Raw genomic sequence first — 13070 nt, forward strand, 5'->3', positions numbered from 1 at the left:
TATCTTTAATTGGACTTTAATTTTTTTAATTAAAAATTTGAGCGTGCGTGCACTTGCACACAGGTGGGGAGAGGAAGAGGGAGAGGGAGAGAGAGTTTCAGGCAAACTTCCCACTGAGTACGGAGCCCAACATAGGGCTCAATCCCATGACCCCGAGATAATGACCTGAGGCAAAACCAAGAGTTGGATGCTCAACGGACAGAGCCACCCAGGCGCCTCTAACTGGATTTTTTTTTTAAAGATTTTATTTATTTATTTGACAGAGAGAGACACAGCGAGAGAGGGAACACAAGCAGGGACAGTGGGAGAGGGAGAAGCAGGCTTCCCGCTGAGCAGGGAGCCTGATCTGGGGCTCAATTCCAGGACCTTGGGATCATGACCTGAGCCGAAGGCAGACGCTTAACCAACTGAGCCACCCAGGCGCCCCTCTAACTGGATTTTTAAATGACAAGATTATGTGTGTTTGCACATGTGCACCCATATATATGCATATGAATGTGTATATAAACAAAATAAAATAACAGTGGTTTGAATACCTGCCTTGAAGACCTGAAACACTAAGTTGTTTCACTAAGGGGGAAAACATAGGATTCCATGACATGAATTAATAAAATAGTGTATTTATCTGAAGAAATCATCCAGAATTGAGATACATAAAGATGCAAAAAACAGATTCAAAGATACTGAGGAAAGACTGACATCTAATGTAAGTTTAAGCTGAAAACAAGGAGAAAAGACAGAATCAGATAGGATTATTTAAAGAGATATTGGTTAAGAATGTAATTCCATCAGGGCAGAGATTTTGTCTTTTTTTTTTTCAAATACTGCATCTCTAAACCTAGAAGTTAGCCTGATATATAGTAAATGGTTTATAAATATTTGTTGAAAAAAATATTTGTTAAATTATATTGATTTCTACTCCCAGTAATATGAAAAGATAGTCACCTAGCCTAACCATCCCACTGAAAACATTCAAAATGCCTGGGTAAAATGTAAAAAGAAAATCTTTAGAACATTTATGAGAGCACAGGGAACTATTGTCAAATGAGAGGTAAAAGATGAATGAGTTTTCCCAGGGACAGATACCAAAGAACTCAAATATATCTGAGAAATGAACCAAAGGAAAATAAATGAGAAATGAGGAGAAATAAGCATTTTATGCATGATAAAGTTGATGGTGTGGATTGTTGGATCAGAAGAGTAAGAAATCACCGGCACAGCACTTTCCATTTTAACTTAAAAATCAGGTGGCTTATATATATACCATAAGAAATGCATGCGTATGTTCATCAAAACATGTGAAACAAGTATACTGGTAGTAGCACTGTTCATACTGGGGCTTCAAACTGTGTAGAAACCACACAAATGCCCATCAACAACAGAATGGATATATAGATTGTGGAATATGCACAGTGGGGTAATACACAGCAAAAAAACATAGTTACAAACTGCAAAATTAATGAACCTCAAAACCTAATGTCGAACAAATATAAAAGAATCCATTTATATAAAACACAAAAATAGGCAATAACAATTAACCTGATTCCTAACAAAATGCCGTGTTCATAGACTGGAAGACTCAATGGGGTCAATTCCCAAATTAATCTGCAGATTCAAAGCAATTCAAATAAAAATCCCAACAATTTTTTAGTGTGTGTGGATATTCAAAGGCTCTTTGAAATTTATATGAAAATGCAGATAGGCAAGAAAAGTCAGGAGAGTCAAGTAAATCAAGGTGGGAGAATCTGTTCCACCCGATACTGAGACTTAATATGAAGCTAAGGTATTAAGACAGTAGTATCAACTCAGGCATTGAACAGACCAGTGGAACAGAAGAGAGAGCTTAGAAAGAGAATCATGAATATATGGATACTACATATAAGAGAATGATGGTACTGAAGAATAATGTGGAACAAATGTTTCTATAATTGAAGTTGGGCAATCCGACATTCATCTGGAAAAAGGGAATGAGACTTAACCCCCAATTCACACCATAACACAAAAACCAATTCCAGGAAAATAATCGAGTTATTTGTGAAAAGTAAGATAATAAAGCTTCTCAAAGATAAAATAGGAGACTATCTTCTTGACCTTGAAATGGGGAGAGACATTTCAAGTAAGATGCATAAAGTATTAACCATAAAAATATGGATAAAATGAACATTATAATCAAGAAATCTCCCTAATCAAAAAATACCATTTAAAAAGTGAAAAAACCAAGGTACAAAAAGATATTTGCAGTGCATATATTCAATAGACTCATTTCCAGAATAAAGACAGAACTCTTAAAATCAAGACGACAGTCTCCAGAGGGTTTTTTTTAAAAAATAGAAAACATTAGTCATCTAGAAAATGCATACAAAAATATAACTTATGACCTAGCGATTACACTCTTAATTATATTGTATATCCATGCATATGTTTACCGAAAAACATGACTGTTCTTTAACCGAATTATTTGTAAGACCTTAAAATTGAAAACAATCTCGATATCCACATACTGGTGATAGATATCTACAGTGACATACAAAAATGAGTCATAGAAACATGTGGGCAAAAGAAGTTAAAATACAAAATACAGGGGTGCCTGGGTGGCTTGGATGGCTGGGTGTCTGCCTTCGGCCCAGGTCATGATCCCATGATCCTGGGATCAAGCCCAGCATCAGGCTCCCTGCTCAGCGGGGAGCCTGCTTCTCCCCCTCGCTCTGCTTCTCCCCCTACTCATGCTCTCTCTCGGTATCTCTGTGTCTAGAATGAATAAAAAAAAATAAAATACAAAATACATTATGATTTCATTTACGTAGAGTAAAAAATAGATGAAAAAATAAACCATGGTGTTTAGGATGCATGAATCACTTTCAAAACCATGAAGGAAATCAAGTAAGTGACTACCATAAAGTCAGGTTAGTGTTGTTAAAAGATAAACTGAGATACGTTAAAATTTTGAAATTTGAGCAGACATTGATTTGGATCTGGGCAGCACTAAACCCGCCATGAGCTAGGGGAAAGGCTCTTGTATTCAAAGATACTGTGCTTTGACAGGAAGCACAGCAAGGAAATTATTTGGTTGGCTATAGCTGAAGCAATTGCCTTATCTGTGAAAGCCAAGTTGGCAATCTGATTGGTTGTCCTCAAGTTTTTCAATTTTCTAACCTTGAGGCACTTAGAGGAATTTACTCTGGTTTAGGTTTTGGTTTGCTTAAGTAGGCTGCCATCAATTAAACCTTCCTCGTTTTATTTAAAAATGGTTACCTCTGAGGGAGGAAAAGGGAGGGTGAAATCATTGGAAGGGGTACTTGGGTCCTGGCAGTGTTCTAGTTCTTCACCTGGGTGATTCCATAGGTGTTAGCATTCTGACAATTCATGGAGCTGTATGTGGTGTTTTGTATACTAGTCTGTTTTCCAAAATAAAAGAGCAATCTATTTGTCCATGTGAGTCAGTTACCTAGTAATACATTTAACAAATGATGTATATGTAAGACTTTTATGGGAAAGGCATTAAAGGAAACCTGAATAATGGAGATATTCATGTTCATAGTTTGGGTCACTCCTGATCCACTCCTCTACTATCCCCAAATCTGTTCCTTCTCATCTCAGCTAATGGCAATTCATTTCTAGTTGTCCAGGTAAAATCTTTGCTCATTCTGACTTCTCACACCACGTCCACTAGCATATCCTTTGGGAGCGATCTTCAAAATATACCCAAAACCTGATCACCACTTCTACTTAACCATCTTGGCTTAAGTCACTCTATTTTGCCTAATTATTGCAGATAGTTGCTTCTCTTTGTTCCTGCTCTTGGCCTCATTTCCTGTTTTCTCAGCACAGTAGCCAGAGCAACTGTTAACATAAATTTTATTATCCCTTAACCTATCTGCCCAAAACCTCTAATGACTCCCCATAGATAAAAGCTAAGAGACTTAAAATGACCTGTAATGCCCTATACAAGCTGGGCCCCCCAATTACCTCTCTGAAATACTTCACTGCTTTTCTCCCTGGTTACTCCGCTTCAGCCACAATGGCTCCTAGCTGCATCTCAGCTGTTTCAAACAAGCATACCTGGATGTGCTGCAAGAGAGGAAACTGAAGTTGGAAAGACAAGAGATTGAATCACAAAAGCCAGGTTAAGGACCTGTCATAGTTTACTGGTAACATTGCCTATAACGCACAAGGCCCTATTCTAGGTATTTGAAATAAGAGTAATGGGTTAAAAATAATTTTTAAAAATCTTGCTCTCATGGAGCCTGCATTCAAATGGGAAGTAGACAGTAAACCAGAGTGGGGTAACTATACATCATGGTAAATGTTATGAAAATAAACCAAGTGGACAGTGAGGGCAAGTGGTGGTTATTACAAAATCAAATAGAATACTCAAATGGCAATAGGAAGCAGTTGTAGGCACTGGAGTATCATTTTTGGGAAAAGATCATGCTAGGGGACATAAAAGTCTAAGAAACTTTCAGATTCCTCACGTTTATTCTTATCAAGTTTCAGTTTCAGTCTTCCCCATTGACTTACTAGCAGGAAGATCCAAGCACGTAAATAGCACCCAGAACATGTTTTCTGGGCTAGGTGCTTTAATGGCATTACCTCAAGAAGGGAAACTGGGTGCCTTTTATGCAAGGATTTCAAGTTTTTTAATTCATGTTAAGTAATTGAACCCTGAAACTTAATGACTTCTTTTGACAGCATCAGCTCCTATTACCACACCCCGTAATCATTAGTAGCTTTACTTTTAAATTTGTCAATTTATAAACAATTTATTACTTTGGTGGGTTTTGCTTAGCCTAATTACTGGAGTATACATGTGTACAGTCACCAGAGTTCTAGACCCAGTGCACAGATGAGCCCTAGGATGGAGGTACAGCTCACTGAAGATCAAACTATCTTCCCATTTCTGTGGTTGTGCAAACCTTGGAATTTTAGAATAAGCAAGTGTTTCCTTAACAGCTCCTGAGATGTCTCCAAACTAATTTGTCCTTAGTCTCTAGCCCTGTCCACCTCCAACTTGTACATTTTCCACAAACACTAATCTGAAACATCTAATAAGAAGACCCCTGCTATCCTTTTCCCCTAGGAAACTGTCATTACTTCTACATTCTAACATTTCTTGTATCTTGGTAAGGAACCAATTACATGGTTCTCTGAAAATAAATTCCACATAATTTCACTTTTAAGGGCAAAGCATTAGTTGGAAACATAAAAAAAAAAGCCAACCTTGTTTTAAAAAAATGGAAGTCTTCCAATTTATAAGTTCATACCACTGTTAGAAAATTTAAATAGAATTCTACATAGAATTTAACATTTTCTTCCTATTCCAAAGATCTTTTTTTCTCCTCATGCTTTTATAGTCCCATTACCTCTCTCCACAATTGAGCTTAAAGCCAAAATTATTTCTAAAAGCACCAAATTGTTCGAATTTTTCAGGTAAAAATGAACAAAACTTAATCTGTTCAAAGAATCTTAATACAATTATTTTAGATTCATTGAACAAGGATTTTAGGAACTAAATTATGTTTATGGTCGTCCCTATTTTTACCAACCTTTCCACCATCGTTTCACAGTATAAAATTTATACTGCATGCTAGAAATTTTTAAACCCCTGGAGGAAGTGACTCTTGGTGGAAACTGGCCCAGGAATGCAGGTAGCCAGCTCTGCACTTTGAAAAGTTCTACTCATTTACTGTTTAAAGGACTTTTTAAGGAATACTTTAACATGTTCTCTTATATTTTTACAGTGCTGGAAATGCTTACTGACATTTTCACTGTCACCAGGTACTTGTCAAGGGAAGAAATAATAAACACTCAGTCAAGCCTAAGGCTAGTCAATGTTAAATTATGAACTCAAAGCCATTTGCAATTAAAGTGCTCTCTTGTGTAAAAGCATCAAAAAGTTAATACAAGTACTAGTCTTAAGCAGTCACACAAGTCTAAGCCACATTTATTTGCACATGTATAGTAATGGCAACAGATACTCCAAATTCATACAAATTTATAAAACAACAAAGTTAATAATCAGTTGGTACACTTGTGTGTTATCTTGCTTACAGATTCAAGTGTAGATGAACTTCCTTCATTCTGTAAACTTTCATACAATACTTAACAAAAACTCTTGAGAACACATATTGGCATGTTTCAGTTAGAGCCAACACAAAAGTTAAGACAAGACCACAAACTCAAAAACCAAGTTTGGAATATACTTTTCTACCTCCCTCCCCTAGAATGTGATTATTTTCTTCAACAGATGTATATGCTATATCACACAAGTAGCCATGGAGACAAAAGAATGATGCTCCCATAATCATGAAGAAAATGCCAACCAAATCATACTGTTTTATCTACCAATAATGATTTATATAGGAGAAATGGGGGAAATGCTTAGATTAAAACAACGGAGATTAGAAAAAAATAGTAAATGATTTTGAGAACTATGTTCCTCTTGAAAGCTGCAAAGATCTGACTATGACAACTCAAAATCATCGCCTAAGGCAAATAAAAGTGAAGAAACCTTCAAAGACATTCTAATCACGTTCAGTATCTAGTGATAAAAGCTGAAAATGGTATCAAGAGGGTATTTATAATACAAGCGTCAACGAGGACATTCCAAAACTAATGAAAGAAATGCACATTTATTTCTACAAAAGCAATGTATGATACAGAATTAGAAGGGAACAGACTTAAAGATTTACCTATTAAAATATACAGATTCTTACTGAAGAGTATAGGATATTTAAAAAAGATGACAAGGGATGTTAATCTTTTTTTATTATTATTATTTTTACATATTTTGGAACCTCACATAATTTTGATAAATAACTCTTACAAAATTATGCAAAAAGTACAAGAATGTCTGGTAAACAAACAGTCTGTATTTTCCAAAAAGATTTTTTACAACATGCAATTCTTAAGGCAGCATCCTCCTTACAAGGAAAGATAATCCTTTTACTCATCAAGAAATCTTCTGCTGCAAAGAATAGGCTAAGAAAGCCTGGCTTCTTCCATTAACGCCTTTTGTCTTTCCTGTCTGATTTTCGGTCTCTTTCACTTCTTGAAGATCTTTTGCCTGATCGACTACTCTCTGACATAGACCTCTTTCTGTCGGACCGGGAATTCTTATCCTTTGATCCTTTTGTATCTCTACTACTACCACCTTTTGAAGATTTGTGACTTCTCTCTAGTCCTGACGTATCCCTTCGCTTCCGATCCACGCTCCTTCTGTGCTTTCTATCTCTATTATGTCCCCGGCCCCTACTCCGACTTCTACTCTCACTACTACTAGTGCTGCTGCTGCTACTGTCTCTGCTGCTGCTGCCACTGGTGCTGGAGCTGCTACTGGAACTACTTCGACTACTACTGCTGCCACTGCTGGAGCTGCTGCCACTGCTGCTACTGGTGGAACTGCTGCTAGAACTACTACTGCTACTGCTGCGGCTTCTGCTCTTGCTGGTTTTATTTCTAGCTCGACCTCTACTTCTGCTCCTAGTTTTGGTTTTGGTTTTGCTCTCTGAATGTACTGTCAAGACTGGCTCTACTGCCACCTCAGTGAGTTTTACAGATTCCATAGGAAATTCCTTCCTCTCAGGTAGTAAATGCCCTTGCTCCTGAAAAACCTGAATCGGTGGCTGTAAAACAGCTAATGGCAAAGTCTCAGGCTGAGAGAGAGGCTGGGGTTGGAGTACTGCTTGGGGGTGGGGGTGGGGGTGGGGGGAGGGGGTGGGGCTGGGGCTGGGGCTGGGGCTGGGGCTGGGACTGCAGCTGTGGCTGGGGCTCAGGCTGCAGCTGCGGCTGCAGCTCAGGCTGAAGCTGAGGCTCAGGCTGAGGCTGAGGCAGGGCCTGGAGGTGAGCCACAGGCTCAGGCTGGGGCTCAGACTCTTTCTCTTCTTTTTCCTCAGGCTCATTTTCCATTTCTAGAGCACTGGCATTCTCTTTCACGGGAGAAAGAGATTTACATTCTTTATCTGGCTCAACTTCAAATTCCATCTCTGGCTCCAGTTCTTTGCTAGTTTCGTTTTCTGAAGGTTCTACACTTTCCACTTGATTGGTTTCCATTACCTCCTGCTCAGCAATTACATTTTTGACACTCTCGACCATCTCTAGCACATCCATAACTTCTTCCGGTTGACTATCCTGCTGCTTCTCACTTTCCCTTACCTCAGTTTCCTCCTCCATCTTGACCTCCATTTCCTGTTTTTGTTCCTCCTCCTCCTGTTCTTTCTCTGCATCACTATGAACTATACCTATTTCCTTTTCCTCTTCCTCGCCTGCTTCCTCTATTTCTACATCATTGTGCTGATTACCTGTCTCCTCCAACTCTTCCTCTCGCTGAGCCACCTTACCCTCTTCTTGTTCCGCCTTCTGTTCTTCATTACGCACCACCTGATGCTCTTTTTCCTTCATTGATTGTCTTCTAGGCCTAGCCTCCATTTTATTTATTTGTTCTGCAAATTCGATGCGTCTACCTTCAAATAAAGCTAAAGGATACAAATTTATGTGTAAATAATTAAGAACATTCAAACTCACAATTTGACACTTAGGCACAAACTGTCATCAACCTTTATCTAATTTTTTTTTGTAAAGAGATGACACAAGACTGATTATGGCAAGTGATTACAAACTGAAATAAAATGACACAAGCAAAGACCCACAGAAACCTATATACTAAGATATTAGGAGCAGGTAACTACACCACATTAACTGACGGAAAAACAGGACAATTTTTTGCTACTTTACTTCACGCTAGATGAGAAAGAATAAAAGCTCTTTGAAATAAAACCATTCTTATGCTATCATGTCATGTATTAAATCTTCCTGATCCCAGAAAGACTAATTATCTAATCCCATTTCAGTAGTGTCTATCCTTCCATGTATGCTCTTTCTCTGAATTACATCAGTGTTCACTTTTTTCTTGCCTCATTAGCATTTACATCTGGCTAAAAAGAAGTCATCTTATTCAAACACTTCTTAAGAAATACACATGCATCAAGCACTACCTACAACATGGTAAATTTCAGGTTAAATTCCATCATAAGTCAAATGCTGAATCACAATTACAGGAAACAAACATGTATGTGTAAGTATATTACCTTACCCATTTAGAAAATTTCACTGGACCTCTTCACGTACACTTACCATTCATTTTTCTCTGTGACTCTTCTATTAATTTTTGGGTAGCTGGACACATTCTTCCAGGAATATAGAACAAATGGGGCTTTGTCTTAGTTCTTATATATTTAATTATCTTGGCATTATGTTCATTCCATTCTTCTTGCTAAAGAAGAGGTAAAAGGTCACGTTTTGTAAACATGAAGGATTACCAATCTTAAAATTCCAATTCCAAACTATTACTCACCAGCTGCGCAAGCTCAACCTTCTGTTCTAAAAGGCGCAGTTCTGTCTGTTTAGCACGCCTCTCTTCAAACAGTTCTCTCCTCTCATTTTCAACCTGCTTTCTTTCTTCTTCTGCCTGCACTTCAAGTTTTTGTTCAATTTCCTGGCGCCTCTTTTGCTGAAGATAAATAATTGTCTTTGAAAACTTATTACACCTCCCGATTATGTAAAACATTACAACTTTACTAAGTTATCTTTATAGGTTTCATATTTGCAACTCAGAATACCAGTTAATTCAAACTTAGTACTTAGCATTTGAGGCTAATTGCAATTTCTTTCAGGAAATGGAGACTAAAGCCTTTCCATGTAAAAATCTAAATATCAAGGACATTAGACATATTATCAATAACCGTTCCACTTATTAAATATAACTGTTAGCAAGCTTCTTTCACAAAACCTAAAAAAGAAGAGCACTAAGTTATCTTCACAGTTACTCTTCCTTCCAAATCAAAGAATGTGACAGAAGTGACATCCTGTCTTCAAACACTATGCTTTGAAGCCTATTATGCTCCCTAGGACAGTTAACATACAAAAACTGTAATAAAACTTTATTAATCTATAACTGAATTGTTATCTCCCTTTCCACCACAGTTCTCCTTTGAGAAGCAGTTAACTTGATACTTAACACCAAGGACCCAATTTCGTAGCTTTAATAGAAAACCTCGAAAGACTAAAGTTAAGTAAACTGTGGAAGGCAGGTAATGTTTAGGCTTTTGCTTCCAGCTTGCCAACTCTTGTCTGAGTGTATAAATAACTTAAAAGTTATAATCACTGATCTAGTTACAATGCTGAGTTCAACTCCCTTGTCTGAAAGAAAGCACTCTGGGGCGTAAAGAAATGAAGTTTTGTCCAAAACCACAAAATGAGATGGTTGTAGAGCTGAGATCAGAACCCAGGTTCTCCTGAGTCACAGATCAGGGCTCTTTGCACTGAAAGAGGACCCAGGGCCCTGGGATCATGACCTGAGCCAAAGGCAGACACTTAACTGACTGAGCCATCCAGGCATCCCTGTAATAAACTACTTTTGAATAAAGAATCAAAGGAAAACTGTATAAATACCCTTTCAGTAGCAACAGTGGATTCTTGTTTAAATTTCTGAAGAGTGCCCATCAATAAGCCAAATATTCGTCGGTTCCTAAAGAAGAGAAAGAGAAAATTCAATTTCAGTAGGTTCCACTTCATCTAAGCCTGCCATTTCCTAAAAGAAACATACTACAGACACTTGAACAATTCTTAAATATAAATTTTCTTAAAATTGCATTATTCAACAGGAATTTTTCCCCATAAAAAAACCTAAAGATACCTTTGCTTTCCCTTTTCATCCATATTTTGATCCTGGATAAGGTCTCTACGTGTGCGCTCTTTGGAGGTAGCTACAACTGAAGACTGCAAAGCTGGCTGCAGGAGAAAATAGATCTCAGTAATTTAACAAGCACATGAAAAGGTAGCACTCTTAAATGTAGCAAAGATGGAAAAACCGTTCATCCCATAAGTAGTTGCTTTCATCTCAATTACCTTTTTGACATCATCATCCTCTGGGTCGCTTTCTTGGCGTGATTCTCTCCTTGTCCGACGCTCCCCGCCCAGCCTGACATAGGAAAAACAATTTAAAAGACCACTGTAAAATGTGACTTAATACCAAGGACAAATGATTATTTCTACTATGACTTATTTTGAGAAGTCTCATTTTATCAATCTCCATCCCATTTTACTCTTTCCTGTAGCAGTAAAAGGATAAAATGTGTCACCAATGCCCAATCCAAATACTGATCTATATTTCTCGAGAGGATTAAGTTTTTACAGTACAAGACAGAAAAGTAGCACAAACTATTTTCTCAATCTTATTCTCGTGATCTTTATTTTGGTAAAGTTTCTGTTACTGTTAGTGAAAAACTGAGTTCTGAGGAATCCAGACTTAGTTTAGTCAAATACCAAGGGAACAGACTCAGGTGAAGTGGTATACTACTTAATTATAACACAACTCAACAATATTTATTGAATAATTCTATGTGTGGCTACCTGCGAAAATAGAGGGTACAAGTACGTCTTCAGAACCTTTTTCCTCCTACGTACCTACTGACTGCCCCTTCAAGGTCTCTCTGTTTGGCTGGGGGTCCTCCTCCACTATCTGAGAATCCACGCCTGCAATTAAAAATGTGCAATATAAAATAAATGAAATTTAAGACAAATGATATTTACCTTTAGCAAGATCATTTAGTTGAATTTAAAAAAAAAACCCTTTCAATTATAACAACCTTAAATGGGCAACCACTCCAAGATGCTTTTTAGCACTTTAAAAAAATATAAAAATTAAGTGTACACAAAATGGGTAGTTAATGTATTCTTTAGTCTCTAGTTTTGCATATAAATGAAGTTCCAAGATAACTATATAGGAAACTATAGCTGATCACAACTTTAAACAAAACACAAACATATCTAACGTGGGCTCTACCACCAATTTTGTTTAAACCAATACTTAATTTAATAAAAGTATCTATGGTCTTAGCATATAAATTAAGTCCTAAGAGAATCTTACCTCAGCAATAAACTACCACGTCCTCTACCTCCACCAGGACCAGAAAGGGCCAGCAATCTGGCTTGGATGGGCCTAAAACATATTTACAAATCAGTATGAAAATCACGTATTTAATGTCACCAAATACTTTCACGGATGCGGTTCATCATAAAGAGAAAAATAACCAGAAAAGTTCTAAAAATACGGTTTCAAATCCACGTGCTTGAAACAAGACAGGAAGTCCTATTTTAACTTCCTTGTTTTTTCAAGACCAGTATCACAGAAATTACATTTACTTCGTTGCCACTACACATCAATAAACTTGGGTCAGGCCCTAATTTCGTCAACTCCGAGGAAGCTGCACGTGGGCAAGAGGGCAAAAGCGCGGGGGAGAGGCGGCGGACCGCGTCCCAGGAGGGTCTCTGGGCCAGCACCCGGCCAGGTAGCCGCCGGATAGGGAAGGGGCTTTGTGCTGCAGTCCCGGGCCCGCAGGGCCGAGGGCGGGAATCGGCAGTCCGGGCCTTCCTACAGACCACGGAGGCATCCCGGCATAGGTAGAACCCACTCTCTTTCCTGGCGCACCTGAGCTCCGAGTCCGACGTCGGGGTTGTGGGAGACTCCCTGCCTCATCCAGGACCGGATTCTACCGCCACCCCGGGGTCAGGCCCAGATGTTCCAGCCTTCTCAAGGCTAGCCACCCTTCCCGCCCCCAATTCACCCCGGCATGATGGCTGTCTCTCAGCCGGCCTTTCTTATCCGCCTCTTACCTTACGTCATTCGGATCCCGTCCGGTGAGCTTGCGAATATTCTCATCTACGTTCTTTAGGCTCTCTTTGGCCTTTTCTAGCTGCTCCTGCAAAGTTCTTACCGCGACCGCCATCTTCTCTCTGCAGCAGGCTTCGAGACTGCTCTACAGGCCGCGCCTGGCTCTGTCGCGCCGCGAGACGCGAGAGGACTGACAGCAGGGTCCAGCCAATGACCATAAGCGTTGTTTTACGGCCTCAACCACTCAGCGTCCGGAAGAGGGAGAAGCTGCCGGCCTCTGTGACTCTGGGCCAATGAAAAGTCTTCTGGGCGGTTGGCTCCCTCCCTGAATTAGCTGCGGTGGCCGGGCGCCGCTTCTAGCGCAGAGCCTGGGCGCGTGTGAGAGTCTCAGGGTCCTCGGAGA

At 39.0% G+C, this 13070-nt stretch overlaps 1 protein-coding gene across 1 annotated transcript; it reads right to left on the bottom strand.

The window, feature by feature from the left end:
• Positions 1 to 5925: 5925 nt before the first annotated feature.
• PNN (pinin, desmosome associated protein) lies at positions 5926 to 12848 on the bottom strand. Its single transcript, XM_028100740.2, is given in 10 exon segments — positions 5926 to 7689; positions 7691 to 8471; positions 9130 to 9268; positions 9350 to 9505; positions 10447 to 10522; positions 10691 to 10785; positions 10903 to 10975; positions 11461 to 11529; positions 11924 to 11995; positions 12670 to 12848. Coding segments are annotated over 10 exon segments (2262 nt in total). The 5' UTR covers positions 12783 to 12848; the 3' UTR covers positions 5926 to 7001.
• Positions 12849 to 13070: the final 222 nt, after the last annotated feature.

The sequence above is a fragment of the Eumetopias jubatus genome, unplaced genomic scaffold, assembly GCF_037043125.1.
Source record: "Eumetopias jubatus isolate StellerSeaLion01/CBP00866 unplaced genomic scaffold, mEumJub1_p1.0 scaffold_7, whole genome shotgun sequence".
Taxonomy (NCBI): domain Eukaryota; kingdom Metazoa; phylum Chordata; class Mammalia; order Carnivora; family Otariidae; genus Eumetopias; species Eumetopias jubatus.